General features: G+C 39.9%; 1 protein-coding gene across 1 annotated transcript; it reads right to left on the reverse strand.

The window, feature by feature from the left end:
* Positions 1–180: 180 nt before the first annotated feature.
* On the reverse strand, positions 181–2,156 carry LOC144256438 (uncharacterized). Its single transcript, XM_077801491.1, has 2 exons — positions 1,547–2,156; positions 181–1,306 (listed from the first exon to the last, which is right to left on the reverse strand). Exons 1-2 carry the CDS (start codon positions 2,154–2,156, stop codon positions 357–359), a joined length of 1,560 nt encoding a protein of 519 aa, XP_077657617.1. The 3' UTR covers positions 181–356.
* Positions 2,157–23,018: the final 20,862 nt, after the last annotated feature.

Genomic DNA, 23,018 nt, shown 5'->3' on the forward strand with positions numbered 1-23,018 from the left:
CTGAGGCTGTTCAGAAGCAGTGTCTCAAGGTTTAGCATACACTCTTAGGTGCACTTTGTCTAGTGAGAGGCCTGGTGGTCTTTGACTACTGGTGTTACATCACTGTCAGGAAGTCATTCTGTCTTTCTGCCTACCCTAGTAGTAGACATTTCTGATCACCTCTTCAGACCTGCACCAGCTTTGAAAGAATAGGGCCCAGGTGCTCCTTAGCAGATAGACAGTTGTTCAGATGTGGTGAGGGGGTTAGGCCTAGGCTTCCTCATGTTTAAGGGATCTGTGGTGGCTTTGCTTCTTTTGTGGCTCCTGGAAGGCAAGAGTCTCAATGCTGGGGCACACAAGAAGGACCCTTAAGGAGTTCACTGATCTGATGTCAGATGGTGATGTATTTGAAGCAGGCTCCGTGACTGTGTAAGATGCAATCGTTGCTTTAGCTCCAAGTTAGTCCTTGCCTTCTTCAAAACATCATGTGTCCTGGTCAGCTGGCTGACAATGAAGTTCTCCATGTTCTCCTTCTGCTGGTTAGCAGTCTTCAGACGCTCAGCTGTGCTCTCAAGGAGCTTCTCCTGTTTGGATACTTGGGCTCGCAGATCCAGGAGCTCCCTTTCCATTGATTCATCCACTTTGCCAGGCAGCCCAGGGCCCTGGAAGCTTGGTAAAGCTGCTCTCCAGAACATGGTCAGGAGCGAGGCTGACTCCTCCAGGGTGTGCTGCAGGGCATGAGCACTGCTTCTTAGCTCATGGAAACATTTGCTGCCTGGTGCCTCTGAGCCCTGAGCTTCAAGGCCCAGGAAGTTGCATGTGGGCCTCAGGAGAGACTGGATCTTTTCAACCAGCTGTTTCCCCTCCCCAATCTGCTCTCTGAGAGCAGTATAGTCATCGATGTGGCCTATGATGTGGCAGCCATGATTGTTGGCGAAGGAGCCATCCTTAGTATCACCCTCTAGCTTCAGAGAATTCTTCATTCCTGAAGGATCATTTGAATCCAGCTCTGAAGCCTGAAGGCCAGGGAATCTGCATGCTAGTTTCCTCTTGCTCATCAGAATTTTTCTTGTAATAATTTTCTGTTTGCTGACACCTGTGGCATCACTGAAGACATGTTCGGAAGCTTGAAGTACTGGGAATCTGCATGCCATTCTCCACTTGCAGAAGAGTTGTTTTCTTTTCATGATCTTCTGTTTCAGGACACTCATGGTATCAGTGAGGACATGCAGCTCACATTCAGGTGTTTTGACAGCCAAGCCTCCAAGGGCATCACCCTCAAGCTTGGGAAGGTTCTGCAGTTCAATGCAAGTATCCAAATTCAGTTCTGGGAAGAGCATCCACTGTTTTCCAGGGTCACTGTTGGCTACACAGCTATCGATAGCAGAGGAAAGGCTCAGCCTGGCTCCACCATCTCCACAGATTAACTGGTGATCCAACATTGTCCCTTGACAACTACTCATTTGGGCATTTACATCCAGGTGTGCATCTGAGGCTTGCATCTCTGACACACTGGGGCTCACATGCCCACTCAAAGGCCCATGGAGGCAGGCCTTCTCAGTGACACTGGTTCCATCCACAGTAGAGCTGACATTAGGCTCATGTGATGGCAACACAGAGCTTATGTCAAGTTCTTCTGTGTCACATGAATCAGGATGACCAGAGTACCGAAAATATTTTTCATCCAGCTGGAGGTCATTCTCTTCGTCTTCCTTCAATTCACTGTTGAGACTGCTGAGACAGCTGAAATAAAGTGACTCTTCTTTATCATTGTCCTCATTGTCATGGTGTTCCAAGAGATCAGCACTGAAGCAGGGGGCCTGCTGGATATCTGATGATTCAGAGTGACCAGGGCAAGTGTTACAGCCCTCATTCAATACGTCCTGTAGGATTTCTTTCTCCTCCTGTGGGGCTTGTCTCAGACTGGGAACCAGTAATTCCTGTTCTTTTCCATTCTCCTCCTTTGCACCACTCCGATATTTCTGGAACTGGTTGGCAAGGGTATAGACGGTAGATTGACATACGATGAATTTTTCTTCCAGATCACGGAAATTCAGTTTCTGTTCTTGTAATTCAGCTTGTAGTCCCTGTATGATTTCTTTAAGTTTATTCTGAGGCTCTCCGTCAAGGTTCATTTCAGCCCCTCCATCAGGGGAAGGGCTGAAGAATACTGCCATGTTTGTACAGTAAATGTACAGCCAGGACTTATCCTGCCTCTTTCTTCAGCTGGCCAGAACATACTCAGTATCTGTTGATGTCATCAAAATCATCTTCAGATCTTGAGAATATGGATTTCTATGAGCCAAACTGGAGAGCAGGTGTTGGTCTGAGAAGTCATACATCATTATGCTGGGACTAAAGGTCAACACTGGAGCAGGGATGTTGGTGGATATCAGGCAGTTCACAGTAAATGGAGGATGTCTTACGGGTCTCATTAATGAGTCCTTCAGGGCTTCTTCCACTTCCTCCTTTTCCTCCTGTCCCTCTTTTTCAGCCAAAGTTCTGGGGCTGCTGTAAGTAGCAGATGCTCCTCTGCTGTCTGCATGTGTGGAAATTCTGGCTGGTGCATGGGTCCTGGTCACAGGTGCTCGTGTCTTGATGCCAACAGCAATCCTTGTGAGCACGCAGGCATGTGTGTGAACACGGACATCAGCTTCCACTGCGAGGGTCCTGAGGGCCATAGGGCACCTTGCTTTAAGACATATCAGAAGGAACCACTCTACATTTTCTAATCCCTATGTGCTTTCTAATGTATGTGATTTTGTTTCTCATCCTTCCTTCCTCTCCAGATATTTTAATCTTCCGATACCTCCAGAGCTCTCCAATGTCATCAGTCCTTTCAAAGCAAACAGGTTTTCCAAGACTTCATCCAGGCAGCCATTGACAAAACAGAGCCAACAGGCTCCACCCAATCACAGAGATTCTTTTCTTGTTTATGGTCTTCAAGGATCTTCACCTGGCTAGGGCAATGTCACTTTTCCTGGAGGATGACACCCAGCTGCAGCTCCCAGCAGAAGTCCTCTCAGCAGGAGCCACCTAGCAGCTGCCTGGCACTCCCAGGTCTTCTGTGGCACTCCCAGGATCCTGCGAGCTGCTCCCAGGGTCCTCCATGGCGCTGCCACCGTCCTCAGCTCTCCAGGTGAGCAGCAGACCCTCAGAGGTATGGACGCGGGCACAGGCGCAGGACTCACAGCAGTAGGGCTTGGAAAGTGAGAAGTCACCTGGCGAAGGACGGCGCAGAAGACAACTCCACCGAAGTTTTTTCTATAAAGGATTCACCGAAGTTTTTTCTATAAAGGATTCACCGAAGTTAAGAATGTGAATATTAAATTTTAATAATTTTAATATTTCATTCTGAGCAAAGTCATCTGTGAAAGATATTTGATGTCTTCATTCTCAAATAAAAGGGTTAAGAAGACCTGGATGTCATCACAAAATCCAGGAGCTATCAAAATGATTGATATTGGTTACTTGACCATTTTTAGTCCAAAATAAATCTTTACCCAATTATGTGTAGTTCTATAGCAAACCATGTCATTATTTTAAAGACTAGACAGCAACAATTTTTCAATCATGTTTCTTGCACTGAAATGTTAGTCTAGCCGAAATTCCACTGAAATTCAATAATTGTTTAAAAAATTTTGTATTGCCTATTTCAGCCTGGTTGCAAATACTATTTTCTGCAAAGTCTATAGCTTTTACACAAAGGGGCAAAGGGAGTACATTATTGCTCATCACTTTTAAGTGTCTTTGGTGGCAACACAGATGGACACACAATTTCAAGTTAAGTGGTAGCCTTTTTTCTATCTTTTATTCCAACTTGAGTCATTCAAAGACATGGAGACTCCAGTATAAAAACCATCCAAATGACCCATTAGAATCATTAACACAATGTAATTACTGCTTTGTGCAAAATCATCAAACTAAAAAACTAGAAATATGTTGACATAATTCTCATACCACTTGATAATAAGTCCATACTTTTTCTGAATTAACTTTAATAATTTTCATCATATTTAATGTTACTTCTCATGTCTAAAACAAATTTTATAAATTCTTTAAGAAAGAGACAACAAACTTTCATAAAGCTAGTATTACTTGGCCCCAAAACTCAAGTAAATGAAATTTGTTCATTTCTGCAAATCAAGATGAAAATCATCTTGTTTGCTTAAAATTTTAATGTATTGTATTAAAATATAATCTTTATTACATTATCATTTTGCTTTAAAGTTGAAATATAATTAAGTTTAATGCTTTTCAAAATGTTTTTTTGGTTATTACTAAAATTAAATATCTATGTATGACAAAGTAAGCACTCTGAGTTTTATGTAGAAATGATCTTCATTAGACAGGAGCCACTCCTTTGTTAGACTGTGAAGTGTGACCTTTCTTATTTCAACAATGATGACTCTAATTCTTAGTGACTTTTTAGCTTATTCTTAATTCTTTTGACTGAAAAGAAAATTTCCAAAAGTTAACATTTTTTTGTTTAGCTTATAAAACTGATTGCTTTTTAAATACCGTGGCATGTTTTAATCTAGGTTCAAATGAAAACAGTTTTCTTCCAGTTTTGTTGACAGTAAGCCACATCATTAACTCCTTTTTCAGATCCACAGAAAATTCAGAAGAAGTAAAAGGATATAGTGGTAAAATAGAAGCATGGCTCTAATATTTCGATCACACAGTGCCCCCCCACCCAGAGCCTTCATGCCATTTTTTTCCTGAAAACCACTGGTATCCAACAGTTCCCATCCCCCTACCCAAGGTGATTGGATTATAACTCTAAAAGAAGGGATAGTTGGAGTATAACTCTTGCCTCTCAAACAAATGCCTAGAATGTTGTCTTTGTGTAGCCTAAGCCAAAAACTTTATTACAAACATGCATTTCAGAAAAGACTTATCTCTTAAGAACATAACCTAAAAAAAAAAAAAAAAACCCTCATGTAATTCATACTTGCAATAAGCAATCACATCAGTACTGAAATTTCACAAGGGGTAATGTGCCAAGTACAACATGTATAATTTTAAAAAAATAAATAAAATAAAATATAGAAACTACTTCACTATCTCCTTCACTTAAAAAAAAATGGAACCACAGAGTATACTGATATAATGGCTAAATCTGCAAAGAGATAAAATTTCCAACTCTCAAATCTAGATTACACTTTTCCCTTCTCTTGTCTGATTTACAAACCTGAAGAAGATGCTTAAGATGTTCATTTAGGTGTTGATTTCACAAACAAAAATGGAACCCCCTCATTGCCAAGCAATGTACTAGCCGTTAAAAATTAAACAACAACCAGGATGACTTCTTTCCCTCAGCCCCCACGGGAAAGTCACAGTGACACCAGGCACAGCCTCAGGGCTGGGAACTCGGGGATGGGCTTGCTTCTTAGAGACCAACAGACCCTAAGGGGCAAAACTGGTGTAATTGACATGACAGGAAGTATCTCAAAGTTCCAGATTCCGTAAATGATTCTCATCTTTGTTGGCAATTTAATTATATAAAATATCTCTTCCTATCTGTATCAAAATCCTCCACCCCCAAAGCCATACAGTTGGCGGGCAACAGGCACAGCTCACTAACATGAAACAACAGGCAGAAAGAAAATGTGTGAATCACATGCTGGGATGTGTTTAATGCACGGCCCCTTCAGAAAAAAAGCATTTGCTTAATTAAAAAGTATAAGTGCGCACGCGCACACACACAGGCCAATAAAGACAGGCAGTTTTTTAGAGTAATTTAAAAAAAAAAAAAATCTTTTGCAAGTTGACCTCTCACATCTTGATTAACAACAACAAAAAAGAGAACATATTGGGATAGTCATCACAAATCACATCAATCACAAAGGTAAACAAAACTCCAGACAGAACTTTAACTACCAACCAGGAACATTTCAATCACCAGTTTTGTCAGCTGATAGTCTGTGGCTACTACTTGCATAATTAGATTTTACAATTGTTGAGGTTTGAAATGATATTCCAAAAAGAACTATAAAAGTTCCCCGGGCAGACTGTGGGTATACACTTCAGATGATCTCAGGGGTGGAAGATTCCATAGCGTCGGTCATTAACCATCGCATCATGTCACCCTTGGTCAGTGACCAGGGTGTACCTCCTGCCTGAGTGCAGTCATTGTGGAAGGGCAGAGGAGAGTAAAGCAAACAGTTATTTATTCTTTGTCAGAGGCCATGTTGATGTTAGCTCTTTTTAGGCCTTCAAACAATTCTGTGTTTCTGAAATGACTTCCAGAGTTTTCCAATGTTAAGGAACTGAAAATTGATCCTGCCCAATTTTCAATTACCAGGCAGCACAGTTGGGATTTGAACCTAGGTTTGTTACCTTTTAGTTTTTTTCCCAGAATATCATCTGACTTTTCTAAAATATGAAAGAGCTGATTTTTGTATGTATCTAATTCTTTCAGAGCATTTCACTATAACTTTCAACTTGATGTCATAATAATTTTATGAAGTAAGCAAAATAGATATCATTTTTTCCTTGTCTAAAAGAGGGAAAATCATGGTTCAGATAGCAAGTGATTTGCCTAAGTTCATACTGCAAGTTATTGGAAGATCCAGATTCTCTTTGGACTCCTTATCCAAGACTCTTAAATGAGATCATCCCTCGGTTTCCACAGGGGACTGGTGCCAAGACTTTCCATAGACACCAAAATATGGGGATTCTCAAGTCCCTTCTATAAAATGGCATAGTATTTGCCTATAACCTATCCACATTCTCCCTTTTACCTGAAATCATTTCTAGATTACTTAAAATAATTATTCCAATGGAAATTCTCTATAAATAGCTATTATATTAGAAAGAATGACAATAATGATGTCTGTATGTGCTCAATACAGATTGATCTGTAGTTGGTTGATCCACAGATGCAGAAGGCTGAGTGTACATTATTCTGTCTGCATCTTCCTTTCTGTCCTTATTGAAGATGGCAAGTGTTGGTCATCATCTCTAGGAAGATGAATACCAGAAGTTTCATGGGGTTTGTTATTCCATCCAAATGTATATTTTGTCAGGGATCTCCTGGAGGCAGCATCTCCAACAGTAGGAAGTGGAAGGACTGTCTCAGGTTGACAGGCTAAATATTTGATGATTTTTCATGCCCCAAATCACCCCCACAGTTACCCACTCATAGATTGGGTGAGCCCTCAGTTTTCTCCAGAATACCAGTTTGCTAAACCTTAAGTCATTTTCACCAGTTCCTCTGAGACTCAACCAACCTTCTTCTTTATGTACCCATGTTGCATGCAGTGCCAACTCACATCTAGAATGTAAACAGTGAACCGGGACGAGCATGTGCAGATGGCATCTATGCCAGGCACTTGGTCCAGGTGTGCCCTAAGAGTCATCCACCTCATGAGTCACCACAAAATCAAAGAGAATTTCATCTGATAGTCAGATGCTGCCAAGATAGAGACTGTAAAAATCAACACAGTTTGGATAGGAACTCTAAACAACTAGGGGAAGTCCAACTATGGCAGTGCTAGCAGCATATCTGGGCTTTTGTACAGAAATAAAGTATAGTAAACAGCATGATGTTGAGGTGTGTGTGTGTGTGTGTGTGTGTGTGTGTGTGTGTGTGTGTGTGTAGAATCTTGATAATTCATTAACATGAGATAGCAGTATTATATAACTTCTTGATATTGGGAGGATAAACAGTCAACAGGATCCTTGAGGCACAACCAGAGAAAAACACTAGTAGGATTTCTCATCCATCTGGAATTAAATCAAAGTACTTCTGGCACCCAACAAAATGCTGAAAACCAGCAAAAAAAAAAAAAAAAAAAAAAAAAAAAAAAAAAAAAAAAAAAATTCTAATTGCAAAATAAATAAATAAAGTGTAAGATTTAAAGAAACAATTCAAAAACTATTAAAGAAAAAAATTTTAATTCTGAAATGGAGTGGAATGCAGTAGTAGAGCACAGCTCCTAAAATTTATTCCCCTTTCCTCTCCCCCTTAACCAAACCACAGTGTAGACAGAATCTCTGGAAACGTCAGAAATGCCCAGAAATCTAGAGAGAAGCAAAGGTGAGAGGCCTTTTGCTTTTCCTCATCTGTCTTAGTCATTTTTTGCTGTACAACAGATTATCATGGACCAGGTGATTTATAACAAATAGAAGTTTATTTGACTCACAGTTCCGGTGGCTGGCAACCAAAACCACAGCACTGGCCTTGGGAGAGGGACTTTGTGCCACATTGTAACATGAAAAGTGAGAGCACAGGAGACACAGAAAAATCAGGATGAAATCATCTTTTTATCAGGAACCCACTTCCCTACTAACCAACTCCTTCCCAAGATAGCAGCCTTAGTCCATTCATGGAAACACAGCCCTCATGACATAATCAACCTCTTAAAAGCCCCATTTCTTATCACAGTTACAATGGCAATTAAACAGCTTCAACATGAGCTTTAGAGGGGACATTCAAACCCTAGCATCAACTAACCCAAGAGCTCTAGAACAGGAAGCTGGGGATACACTGTGAACTGTAGAGAGGGAACGATGAGATTGCCCCTCTCTGGGGACATGAAGACTCCAAGGCTCTACCCAGACAAAGAAACAATCCAGAGCCTTAAGATATTTGCCATTGGCATTTAGGATCCATGGAAATGGAGGGAATTCTGACACCATGCAACAAAATCTCAGTATCAGAGTTATGCCCACATGAGCAGCTGGCTCTGTATTTGTTCCCCGTCACTCATCAGAATTATTCTCTGTGCTTCTAAATCCCACTCTGTCCAAGAAGCTGACCTCTGCACACTGTCTTGCCCCTGTTTCCAGTGAGGGTTCTTCTAATGGGAGTCACTGGCAGAAGATGGGAGGGTGGGAATAGGGAGAAGAGGAGACATACTCCTTATTTCTCCTTCCTCCACAGTTAGAATCCTAGACGTGGCTGCTTTTCTCTGCTGTTGTTTTTGTTGGGCATTTTCTCTTCCATGCCTCAGTTGGCACTGGACTTTAATGGTTTCCTTCTCTTGCCTCTTCAAAGTTAGTGATAGTAATGGTTTTCTACTTCTTCTGTGCCCCGGCTGCCTCCCTTGTTGGGTCTTGAGTCCTGCCTACTATCTAAAGAATCTCATCATTAAATTTCTTCAATTTATTCTTTTCAGCTGGGTCCTTTTCAGGTTAACTTGTATTCAGAGTTAGCTGGGAGCTTGACTAATACATGCAGTGTAATGCTGCCTTAGAACTCTGCTTCTCCTGGGTATTCCCTTAGGTTGCAAGAAAAGTGAACAGAGCACAAAATACCCAGACCCTAAACCGTGCCCTTGAAAAAATGAACTACTGTCAGGTACAGAGAGGGAGAAATCAAGAAATCACCCACTGTGTACCAGAGTAATTTAAACACTAGCAAGGTAAAAGGTGATACATCCCAATGACTCAAACATATTATAAAGAAAGATTTTAAGGAAAAACACAAATGAGCAGAGCTTCTGAAAGACAGCCAAAGAACTCAAATCTAAATATTAATACCGCATTCGAGCATGCACACATGCACACGCAGGCAAGAAAATGTTTCACAATTTAGTTTAAGGTACAGAACAAGATACATGAACGTGGTTTTTAATGCCCAAGTTCAAAGTAGATAAATTTGAAAGTTCAAAAATCAAAATCACAACATAAAATTCATAAATGAATCAGGAGCTTGAATCAAAGAGACACTAATAAAAACTAAAGTATCAACATGTAAGATTTACCAGCATAAATGCTGATAAAGTAAAGGAGAAATAAAAAGACAGAAAGATAATGTAGAAAATGGATAAAGATAACCAGAACAAAAATAAATTTAGTCCCTGAAGTATAGAGATAATATGAATCTTCTCTAGAAAAAAAAAAAGAATGCATTCAGCTATAATGTAAGACCGTTTTTGCTGAAACTTAGCAGTAAAAAAAGGTCAATATAAAAGCATAATGTAGCTGCCAAAAATTGAGTGTCAAAGGACTGACTAGGAAATTGTTGAAACCTCATCTTTCCAGTGGTTATAAATCCACATGGCCTGTGCAATTAACAGGGCCATTTTTTAAAATAACTGCTTCCAGTATGGAGATTCCTTGGAAAACTGGGAATGGAACCACCATTTGACCCAGCTATTCTTCTTCTCATACTATACTCAAAAGACATAAAAACGGCATACTACAGGGACACAGCCACATCAATGTTTATAGCAGCACAATTCACAATAGCTAGACTGTGGAACCAACCTAGATGCCCTTCAGTGGATGAATGGATTAAAAATGTGGCATTTATACACAATGGAATATTACTCAGCACTAAAAATAACAAGATCATGGCATTTGCAGAGAAATGGATGGCATTAGAGCAGATTATGCTAAGTGAAGTTAGCCAATCCCAAAAAAAACAAATGCCAAATGTCTTCTTTGATATAAGCGAGGTGACTCAAAATGGGGTAGGGAGGAAAAGCATGAGAAGAAAATTACCTCTAGATAGGATAGAGTGGTGGGAGGGAAAGGGATGGAGAATGGGAATTGCATGGAAGAGGGAAGGAGACTCCCTTCGTTATACAGAATTCAGGTATGACGATGTGAGGGAAAAAAAAAAAGAAGAAGAAGTGGGTCACATTAGATTGGGTAGAGAGAAGTAATGGGAGGGGAGGGGAGGGGAAGAGGGGAATGGAAGGACAGTAGAATAAAATAGACATTATTATTGCTGTGTATATATACGTGACTGCATGACCAATGTGATTCTGCAACCTGTACACTCAGAAAATTAAGAAATTATATCCCATCTGATTCAAATGTCAAAATCATTGTACTGTCATGTGTAACTAATTAAAACAAATAATAAAAAACTGCTTCCATCCACAATATATTTTATCAACTTTTTTTGAGTATTAGAAAGGTTATTTAGAAAATAACATTTCTTGTGAGAAAAATTATAAGTTCAACAATCCTTCAGGTTTTATCTGATATTCCCTTTTTTTCTATTTAGTTTAAATAAAATTGAATGTATTAATTTTAGAAGCAAATAGAACATAATTATTAATAATTGTACTTTTTCTGTTTTGTTTTATATTGATGTACCCATTGATCTACCATGTCTTTATATATGTCCTGTTGATATCTATAAAAATAGGTGGAATAAGGTTTAGCTATTAACAATGATTACTTCTAGACAGCAGGATTTGGTATGGTTTCTTTTACTTTTCTCCTGGAAATGTTTTGTTCTCTTTGAATTTTTTTGTAACATCATGTATCATTTTTAAGAAAAGCATGATTTTCAAAGGAGGGAAGGAATAAGAAACAGACTTGAAATAAATACAGCACATGCTAACAAACAGCAAGTAATTCTGGAGATGGAAATATGAGTGACTTTTATTTTCATTTTTATACTTGAGATTTTTCTAATTTCTACAAATTATTTTTTAAAAAGAAAAAACAAAACCACTGGAAATAAATATAGGACAATATTAACAATAACTATGACAAAAGGAGAAAAATTTCTCTGCATACTTTTCTCTGTACTCTATATTTTCTACAAATAATTATTTTTATAATAGGAAAAATTAAACTTATTAACATTATGGTGGAAAAAGAATGAAGTAATTTGGAAGTCAGCTCTGTGTTCTTCTCCCAATTCTGTCATGACTAATTTTATGAAATTTGGCAGGGTACATGGTTTCTCAGGGCCTTCTTTCTCCATTCACTCATTCACTTATTCATTTAGAAAATATTCACTTTAGGCCTCTTTCTTTCAGGGTAAAAATTCAGGCTCTAGAGATGATTATGAAAAAAAAATAGGCCATGATCTGACCCTTCAGGAATCTACAGTGTAATTAAGGAAGACAGGTAATAAAAATGGTAACAGTTAATGCTCTAAGTATCCTCCCTGAGCCATATAAAATTTATTTTTGAGGCCTGTGGCAAGAAAAAATAAACTCAAGTATAAAATAATGGATTTTGGGGTGGATCAGAAACAAGGTGGCACTGATCGTGGCCACTGCTGGGGCAGTGGTGAAGAATAGTGTTCCAGGTAGAGGAGCAGCAGATCCAGAGCAGGTTTGGAATACCCACGTGAGGCAGGGACGTCTGAGAAGGTCACCGTGGAGCATAACAGGAGCAGTAGGAGCTAAGGCCTGCAGCTACTCAGTCAAATAAAAACTGGTACCAAAATCAGGCTGATTCTGTGCCACAATAAAGCAAACAAATTCCTCCACGGACAGAGGAGCTAGCAAATCTTCCAATGACAGGATCAGATTCCACTTTCTCAAGTGTATTTTGCCACCACAGAGGCTGGAGACAGTGAAGAGGCCATTCTTCCACCCAGATGAACAACTAGAAAGATCCAAACCAAGGCAATGGCAGGCAAGTGGGTCCAAAGCCAGCAAGCCTAATAGGATCTGATGCCAAATCAGAAATAGGGAGACTAATGGGGGAAGATACTAAAACTTGGGTTGAAGGGAAAAGATTAAAAGGTTAGGGAGGGCTGGAGTTGTAGCTCAGTGGTAGAGCACTTGTTTAGCACGTGTGAGGCACTGGGTTCCATCCTCAGCATCATATAAAAATAAATAAATAAAATAAAAGTATCATGTCCATTTACAACTAAAAAATTTTTTAATAAAATAAAATAATAAAAAGGTTAGGTAACAGGGATAAACAGATGATACTTATGTTTTCAGAGTCAGCAATTTTGATGCCATTAATCAACAGGAGAAATACAGAAAGGGGGCCAAATCTCAAAACAAAGAAAAATTAGGAAATTCAGTTGATGTTTAGATACCACTTAGCCTATATATACAAGATTTGTATTTTTCCATTATGTAATTTTTGTTGAAACATGTTTACTATTGTTCATATTTCAATAGACTTTTCTTCTATAAAAGCCATGTTATTATCACAACTGCAGGGCACATGGTGTCATACTGCTTTATAGTTCTGCAAAAGCATCCCAATACTGTCTCACTCACATGAGTAAAGGCTGAGAAATGAAAAAGTCTGACATAAAAATAATAATAGTTTTAAGGTAACTGTTATTTAAAAAAAAAACACACATAAATATATAACAGTCCATCACAAAATAATGATTTCTGACCTACAGTTGTTCATGAAACCATCAAATTTGAATGTTTACATCATGCAAATCCTCATAACTGTGTTCTTTGTTGACTAATAACTCCATTTCCTCTTTTACAAAATGAGAATATTAAAAGGAAAAACTTAAAGTAACCCCTTTGTTCTGATCACAGGGCAGGAGACAAATTAAAAATGTGGACCACTTGACTCAATGACTTAATAATGGACATTAAAATGCACACAGTAGTTACATTTTAACTGGACAACAAGTTGGTGTTTGGGTTCTTTACAAACATCAGCTCTATCTCATTTAGTGTTTGTCTGTCTTCCTCTCTCTTTGCACAGATGTAGAGATGGAGATAGACATGAGAGACTTACGAATAATTGCTTGTGGTTACTTTATAAAAAGAAAGAGGAAAAAGAATAGATGTTCAAAAGTAAAAAAGCTATATGAACATAGGGAGCTATCTAACTTTTACGACCAGAAGGTATTTCTGTCTCTTCAGTTCTCCAAATCGAAGGCTCATTTCCCCCTTTCTTATATTTCTTTTTCTTATATTTGCTTTTCCTTCTTACTAGACTTTCAGACTCCCTTTAATGAAGATCAGTGGGTGATAAACTCTCTTAATCTTTGTATGTCTGAAAATATCACCTTTTCTCTCATTCTGGATGATTAAATGAATGAGTACAGGGTCGGGGCATTGATGGTTTTGTTTCAAATGATGCTTTATTTAGAATCTGGCTCTGGAGCATGAAGGGACTTTTGCATCAAATACATTTTGAAATGGCTTTATGGGAGAAAGACACCAGGACAGCAACTAAGAACAAGGTGAAAAGGACATCCAAGGTGCAGCCAGCATTCTGGAGACAGCAAAGCCTTCTGTATAAATCGTGGAGAAGGACCAATACCCAATGTCTACACAGAAGATAAGTACACAAATATCATGAACATGTGCTGCTGTCACAAAACTAGATGGGCACCGATGTGACTGGTTCTCAAACTATCACTGAACCTAATTAGCACTACAATCCTTATTTGAGCCAATGGTGGAAAATTTTCCCATACAAAGAAACTCATTGAGTTTTGGTTCAAACTAAGCCTCTTTTGATTAATTCAAGGGTTTCCTCCTTCTTTTCCTCCTCTTTTCTTTTCTGGAACAATGTCCTAGCATTGGGAAATAAACATCCAAAGATGCACCCCCCCACCACTGCCAGCCTCTGCTGAGATGTGCAATCGTGCTGGTCTTTGGGCGTTGTGCCCACCCCAGCTTTGCCACGTGGTGACATCTGGTCCTGCTCTCCTTGCGGGTAACTAGCTGCTCTGTCTGGGCCAGTTTCTGCCACTTCTCAGGGGCTTTTCCCTCATCCTATATTCTTCCTCCTCTCCCTTCCAGCTCTGTTTCTTCAGGAATCACAGAGACTTTCTGTCTTCCAAAGTCCAGTTGTTGCCACAAGAAGCCCAAGTTCTCTCCTCAAACCAGCAGGGAACATGTCACCATTTAGACATTCTGCATCAGCATCATGACTCCCTCATTTTCCTTCCTCAGTGCCATCCACCGAAGCATGGAGATGCCCTCCTGGCTGTCCCTCTCCACCTTCAAGAGAGGGTTCTGAGCTTAGAGCCCTTTGGACAACCTTTTGAGATTGTGTCTGTCTGGCTAGCTTCTTGGAACTTTTTTTTTTTTTTTTAAGTTCTGAGCTTTAAGTTCCCTGCTTCAGTAGATATTAAGTGTGTTTATATATACTACTAGGTATATCAAAATAAACTACTAGGTACCCAAATACAATTCCTACCCATGTGTTTTATGCACACACTTGTCTCAGAAGGTGATGGTGAGTGAATACTGGGGAAAAGAGAGAGATTTGGGCCAAGGAAGAAGAGGTTTCTCCTGGTGTTTGACTTTGGACAGGTTATTGGCAGACTCCCTAGTCATCAGCTCATATATGCCACCCAATCGATGCCTCTAGAGGTGAGAGGACCTCGTAGGTGACTTAGGGTGCAGAAAGAACAGAACTCCGAGATCCAAATCATTAGGGACCATAAAGAGTCTCAATACTCAGTTTGCATAGAAGTGATGGTACCACTCTCTTCCAGCTGCAACGACAATTTGAGACTATTTAAGACTCTCAGAATTATTACTTAGCAAAGGGACAGTGCCTCCAGACACAAGACTACAATGGAATTTTCTGCAAAATCACTGGAAGGAAAGAAGGGGACTGAGGAAGACGCAGAGCCTCTTAACTGATTCAGAGAATCTTTGAAGAAGTGTGATATTTTTAAATTTTAGTGTGCTGTGGGGTAAAATTCATACCTGCTACAACTAGAGCATTATGTCCAGCAAAATACCTCATAATATTTGTTATTAGACATCATTTTATGCATCACAACTTGTAAGGACTAGTCTGATATGGATAGAGTTGTGTTTTTTGTTATCAAATATATTAAATTATTTGTTTTGTCCATTAAAATTTTCAAACTAAGAAAAATTAATTCTCGTCATTGCATTCTTTCAAACAAAGATATAATTTGAAAAAAAAATAGCTACAATAATAGTTAGCAACAGTTGCCACATGTTCTCAAATTTAGCAGTTCAGGATTCCCTTTGCCTTGCTTTGGAGGAATATGCTGGACTCTATTATTTTTAGCACTATTATTATCATTATTATTACTAATTACTTGCCTAGGCTCTCCCTTGCCCCAAGCACGCTTGTCTGGAAACCACAGGTGTGCTGCCATTTGAATAACGTGCCTCACTGGGGACCACTGCATTGGGGGATAACATCAGCTGGGCTCATCAGTCCGCAGCCCAGGAATTTGGAAACTTGGATAGGGAAGAAGAGAGGGGACTCACTCTCTTCACTGAGAGAAGCTGAAAAAGAGAAGAGTTCATAGCAGCAATTTCCAGCTTTGATTATATATTAGGATCCCCAGGGGAGCTTTTAAAACATAGCAGTGTCTGGACCCTACTTTAGACCCATTGGATCCGAATATCTGGGAGCAAGGCTCAGATACCTCCACCAAAACTTTTTATTTTGAATAATATCACTTTCATTCCTACTGAAAAATTGGAAGACTCCTACAGCAAACACCCTTGGTCTAGATTGCACTAAGTGGTAACATTTTCAGGGAAGAATGGCCTTTTAAAACTCTCCAGGTGATATTTTTTAAAAAATATTTTTAGCCGTAGATGGACACAGTATCTTTTTTTATTTTTATTTTTTAAGTGGTTCTGAAACCACATAAATCTAACTCAGTTCCTCACACATGCTTGGCAGGTGCTCTACCACTGAGCCACAATTCCAGCCCCTACAGGTGACATTAATATAGAGAACTGAGAAAAGTCTCCATAGTTATATTAATATGTAAATAAGAACAACCCAACTACAGAAAGGACAGAGAAAAATGAAATAGATGTAGCAAGAAAGACTGAAGTGGAAAACGAGAGTCAGGACCCTGTCTCTTGTGCTGTGTTCTGTGAGATGCCTGAGTATCACCATAACAGATTCACCTATTGGGTTTAAGCTAGTGTGATTGTTTTATCATCGATGTCAAAAGACTTAAGAACAATATGCAGAGGAAGCAACTTTCTATAACCTCATCCCTAAATAAAAATAAAAGCAGGTGTTGTTGGATACTTACAGCTTTTTAATGGCTATTATGTTCACAGAAATATATAAAAATAACAAATCCAGAAAGCCATGAATTCCCATGAAAATGGAATTAATGGACCACCTGCTAAATTATAGGTTTTCAGATGTATCTTCCGTGTGCTAAGATAAACTATTTTCTATTGGTGAATTAAGTCAAATCTCACTCATCAGAGGCAATACCCATGCAAAAGGGAGGTGGCTGTGGTCCGCCCACTAGGCCAGTATTTTATCACTGACATGGTTTAGAACTGCCAGAACCTACTGATAACATGTTTAGAAATATTATCTACAGAGAAAGCACTCCATTATTGCCTGGACTCAGGCAAATCATTTCTATCCCCATGCCCTGTGCCCTCCTTTCATGTCCAACTTTAGAAAGACCAACCAGTCTCCAGGCTTTGAACTGTCCCCTGAGCTCATTATCTCTAAATAAGAGTTCTGGTTTCTGTTTACAATTTTTCATTCATTCTGCAAAATGACAATGATGCTTTAACTCTATATTATGCCAATATTGTTGAAAGGGGGTTTAGACCTCCCTGATCTTAGGATACAATCCATAAAGACATAAAAGACAAGGTTTTTAGTCTATTAAGGCTAATCACTAGTTAAAAATATGCTTAAAATCATTCATCAGAACTACCAAGAAGTTGATTTTTCCAAATGATAAGAATATGAATAAATTTTGAAGGAGGAACTGCAAATAATAATAATAATAATAATAATAATAATAGATAAATTCAAACCTCACCCTTTTCTCAGGAAGCTTTCTTTAAGGGGGAGACCCATTTTGTCAAAATTCAAAGGATAAAATTTTGAAGCAAAACTCAACTTTTAAAATTTGCACTCAAATATTTACAAAGCTTCTTTCAGAAAAAAAGAAGAAATAAAGTTAAGGGTCAGTTACAAGACTATTTTAAGGAATAGTGTGCAAGATGACAGAAAGGTAGGTGTTTGGGTACACTCTCCCACAACACACAAAAAAAAATGACCCAAAGAAAATCTTTCAAACCAAGAAAAATCTCCTCAAAGTTCACATCATCTAAAGAAAAGAATGTCTAGGATCAAGAGATCTCAGTGCACTGGTTAGTCAATGGAATTGAAGGGTTTTTTTAAGGAGGTGAAAAAAATAATTCTTTGGCTTCCAAATTCAAGGTTGGTGAACCTTATTAAGAAATCAATATTGTGGATAAAACATTATAAAGAATGATGAGGGAAAATGATAACAATGGTTCATTAACCTCTGTATTTGCACTTAACCACTTGGAGATTACCAGAAAGAAAACAAAAATCAGTTAGAGATTCTAATTTCCCACATTCTGAAATTTGGATGGCAATCAGAGGAGCTCGGAAAAATAAATGTAAACAAAAATATGCTCATAACCAGGCTGGTACTCTTAATGAGTTATGTAAAGAGCTTCAAAGTTATCACATTCCTTCTTAATACTTACTCACTGTCATGTTATTAATTAAGCCCCCAAATTACCAAAGCCCCACTATTATAGAATCATAATTGGCTGCTCATTTCTGAAATTCCTGTCCAAAGCAAGTCACTGGAAAAAAGAAGGAGGATATGGGACTACTCACTGTGGCCACCCTACTCCCTGGCAGCTGGAGACATGCGGCCATCAGTGGCTTTCCTTCACCATATCTCTTTTCAAATCAGCAGGCCAGGCATCAGCTCCTCTGAGCAGTCAATTTAGCCCCAAATGGCAGATCCCCAGGCGGAGGTAGCTGGGCTGGGGCCTGCCCTCCACGGAGGTGCTACAGCCTGACAGGATGAGTCTTGCTTGGGGAACACCTCCCAAAGTGGGAGGGGCACGGTGCTGGGGAATGGATGAATCACACACTGGGTGACACGCCGAGACTCACAAAAAGCAAAGGCTTCTGTCTTTGGCAAGGGATCCAGTCTGTAGTGGAGGCACGGGATCTGTGGTACTTGGCCATACTTATTTCATCCTTACAATTCTTCCTATAAGCCTGGAGGTGGAATATTAAAACCACAGTGTCTATGCTTGGGGCTCTGTAACTGGCATGAATTGCACTGCAATTTTTAACCTCCTTGTGGTTGTCTGGAGTCACAAAAAGAGTTCTATCATGGTGACCAGCAATTCAAGATGGTAGCTCCTCCCTCAACCCAGGTCCCTGGATGACTGTGATAAGCAGAAGCCCCTGTCAACCCACAATGGGTATGAGAACAAGTTACTCATTATTGTTCTTAGTTACTGATATGTGGGGGCTCTTATTACCTCAGCATAACCTAACCTATACTGACTGATAAAAGAACAAAGCCTCTTGAAAAGCAGCACCATTGATGACATTGTTTTTTAAAACTTGAAAGACTCAAAAATCTTTTCCAACTCTTTAAAGTTTCCATGGACTTTTTGGTACCCTTAATCCCATATTTAAAAAATTAATTTCATGTTTATCTAGGGTATAGCATTATTTTAAGTATTCACTAAGAAGTTCTCAGAACATAGTGAGAGACACCCCTCATTTTTAATCCTTCCCCTGCTCCATCTTCATTTTGTGTCTTAGACTCTTCTGGATCTCCTAGGAAGTGATCAGAACAGGAAGGGAAAGTCCACAGGTGCTTACTTTATTTTTCAGTAACTCTAGATTTGAAATCCCGTTTGGGGAGTAATATTCATCCCTTGAGTACCATTCAAGTTCATCCCTCTGATGGGAAAAAAAAAAATATATATATATATATATATATATTAAACAGACTTTATCTTTTAGAGAATTTTTAGGTTAAGCAAAATTAAGCTAAAAGTACAGATATTTTCCATATACCCCCATCCCAAACACTCACAACCTCACCTATTATCAACATCTGTTATGGTTTAGATGTGGTGTCCCCAAAAGCTCATGTGTGAGAAAATGCAAGAAGATTCAGAGGAGAAATGATTGTTAAGACAATCAATGAATTAATCCCCTGATAGGGATTGCCTGTGTGGTAACTGAAGTGGTAGGGTGTGGCTGGAGGAGGTGGGAATAGGGTGTGGCTTTGGGATATATATTTGTACCTGGCAAGTGGAAATTTCTCTACTTCCTTATCACCATGATGTGAGCTGCCTCCCTCCATCACACTCTCCTGCCAGCCTCCCCTCAAGCCCTGGGGAGTGGAGCCAACCTTCATGGACTGAGACTTCGGAAACTGTGAGCCCTCAAATAACCTTTTTCTCCCCTATTGTTGTTCTGGTCAGGTCCTTTAGTCATAGCAGCAAAAAACAACATCCCGATACCAGAGTGTTGCATCTGTTAAAATGATGAACTTACACTGACACATCCTTATCAATCATGTTTTCATGAGATATATATATATATATATATATATATACACACACACACACACATACACACACACACACACACACACACACACACAATTCCCACTGTGTCACATATCTGTGGAGATACATGGAGATACATTTACTTAAAATATGATCTCTGACCTCTCAAGAGCTCACTGTGCATTTGGAAGCAGATACATACATAAGGAAAATGTACAAGGTCTTCTCTGAATAGAGCTGAAACAAGTCACTCAAAGCATGTAGGGGCTGTTGGAGGCTGTTTCAGGAGCCACTTTGTAGGACACACAGGGCCAGACTAGGCCAGGGAGACACATTTCATTTCTATTGATGAGCAAAGTTTGGGCAGCAGGAAAGACTGAAACTTGTTCCTAATTCATTTGCTTAGAAAACTTTATTAAGCATGTACTAGAGACAAGGAATGTAAAAGATGTAAGTGTTCTTAATGGATCATTCAGCCCAACCCCACACTACACAAAAGAGAAAAACAACTCAGCTATTATTTCCAGAGCTGGGACTCCTGACTTCTTCAAAGACAGGAACTGGCCGGCCTTCACCAAATAAAGCAGGGCTCCTAAACCCCTTCACCATCCAGGCTGGAATTGACACTTTGTACCCAGGTAATTCCCTGCTGAGGGTTTGTCTTCTGGTTTCCAGCCTCCCAGCCTTCCTGCATACTGTGCCCTCTACCTAGGACTTCCCTCCTTCTTCTCTTGACTCATGCCTGGTGTTCAGTCAGGGTTCAACCCAATTCTTTCTACAAGAAACCTCTTCCTAAGCCCCAGATGAAGCCAAGCACCCCTTCTTTGGCCTACATATACCTTATCATTGATTTTTCTTGCTAGATTCTGTTTTCTCCCCTCTGCAGTCATTTCCATCAAGACTGTCACCTGCTCTGTCCTGTTCATCTTGCTCTAGCTACACAAACTGGTTCACAGGCCCTTCCTTTCTGTTGACCTATACTGAAGCCTAAAGGGCTCCACCCATCCCCACCCACAGCCTCACACCTGGCTGACTCACCCTTCTCCTGGAGTGTCTCCTGCTCTATCATGCTTTCCATGTCCAGCCACCCTGGCCCAGGTCCTCCCTTGGCCACCATGGTATATGACGCTGGCACCACCTCATCATTTCAGGTTTTGGCTCAAATGTCATCTGCTCAGAAAAGTCGTCCCTGTCGTGGCTGTCATTCTTTAGGGACCCTAAAGTGGCTTCTTTCTTACTAAAATCCAGATTGATGATTCAGGAGGTGTGTGTGTGTGTGTGTGTGTGTGTGTGTGTGTGTGTGTGTACATGTGCGCATGCCCACACACACATATGCAGGTGGTAGGGTTGGAATCCAGGGCCTCCTACATACTAGGCACTGAGCTACATACTGAGTTCTCAAGTCTACTTACCTTATTTTTTAAATGCAAACATGAAAGAAATACCTTCTCCAAGTCTATACACAAGCAATTGAGCTTGGCAGGGATAAAATTGCAGAAAATAGACATCTACTATATTTTACTGACTCTAAGGTACCACTGGTTATAAAATGTCTGTTGCTTTATGGACCCCTGAGGGGGGGAAAAAAACATGCTGATAAACTGAAACAATGCTAGGAAGCTATGAAACAATGCTCCCAAGTCAACGACTAAAAAATGTGCATCTCACGATTGATAAACTATGGCAGTTTCACTTTAAAACAATGAATTCCATGGCCACTGCTGGCAGCTGTCCAGTACTGACATTCAGACTCGTTTCCCACAGTCCCAGATGACTAATGACATCTACTGGGTTTCTCTGACGAGTCTGCTCTACAGCCTTACCCAGCATTTCAAGGAGAAAATTGAAGCCATCCAATGGGGACTTATCTACTGAATTTCTAAGGATTGAAGTTTGGGAAATTCCAACACCCTTCTCCTCACCCCTCTGCTGTCCACTCCTCTCTCACTCATAGTTCCCTTTATTTCTCTTCTAAGCACAACATTCCCACATCAGCACATCCTGATTTCTATTTCAAAATATATCTCAAATCTGTCTATTTCTTCTGATTTCCCTCTAGCCCAGGTCCTCTTGTCTCTGGCCTGTGTTAACACAAACCCTTCTGATTGTCTTCTACTTTTACACTTGACCCCTTCCAATCTGTTTTTAAAAATCTCCTATAGCATGTACTCAATTATATTACTTTTCAGACGAAAACCTGAGTTCTCTATGACCCCCCCTCCTGGCCCCCATAGCTGCAGTGCCCAGCTGACCTCCAGGCTCACCTTGCTTCCTCTGTCCACTAAGGTCCAGATAGAAGGGTCTTGTTCAGCTTCTGAAACTTGCCCAGCTCATGTCCTGCTCTGGGCCTTTGTATATCCAGTTTCTTCCTCCTGGGATCACCTCCTCCTCAGCCTACACGGCACTGCCTTCTTCAACACACACACACACACACACACACACACACACACTCATACCTTTGTGTGCCATTTCTCCTCTCCAGAATGCCCTGAAGACTAAGGTGAGGAAAGAGAAGGCTGTGAAAGTGCTGACCTTGCACTGTGTAACCCCAAGAAAGAGGGACTCCTTCAGTGCTTCAGTGCTGTGTCCTAAGTCTCACTTGCCGCCCCTTAGTCCAGCCCTGCCCCTCTCTTATGTCTGAGGTTCGACACAGTCTCTGGGAGGCTTCCTTTGACCATTCTCTCTAACAGGTTCCTCATTCTTCTTGCTTGCCAACCCTATAATCCTAAATCACTGCTCTTTCTTTGTTTTCCTTCATCTCATTCACCCCAATTTGTAAACATCTTATTTATTTCAGGGTTGTCTGTTTATCCCTTCTGTCCCAGGAAAATAAGAACTGTGCACACATTAACCATTTGGAGTGAATTTAAAGCCATAATTACTTCAACCACCCTTGAGTGAACATGGCTTCAAACTCTGTGAGTCTTCTGTCCACCTCCTCCTGTCTTCCAAATAGTGGAGGAGCTGAGATGGGAGGAAGTAAGGGGCCTGGGAGCTTTATCAATTTCTAAGGGTAAAAATAATTAAAGTATCACTAAACTCAGAATT

The sequence above is a fragment of the Urocitellus parryii genome, chromosome 8 (genome assembly GCF_045843805.1).
Source record: "Urocitellus parryii isolate mUroPar1 chromosome 8, mUroPar1.hap1, whole genome shotgun sequence".
In the NCBI taxonomy this organism is placed as follows: domain Eukaryota; kingdom Metazoa; phylum Chordata; class Mammalia; order Rodentia; family Sciuridae; genus Urocitellus; species Urocitellus parryii.

Coding starts and splice junctions, on each gene's coding strand:
- LOC144256438 (XM_077801491.1), bottom strand. CDS start 2,156: ATGGCAGTATTCTTCAGCCCTTCCCCTGATGGAGGGGCTGAAATGAAC. Junction 1,307..1,546: donor CTCTACTGTGGATGGAACCA/GTGTCACTGAGA, acceptor TGCTCTTCCCAG/AACTGAATTTGGATACTTGC.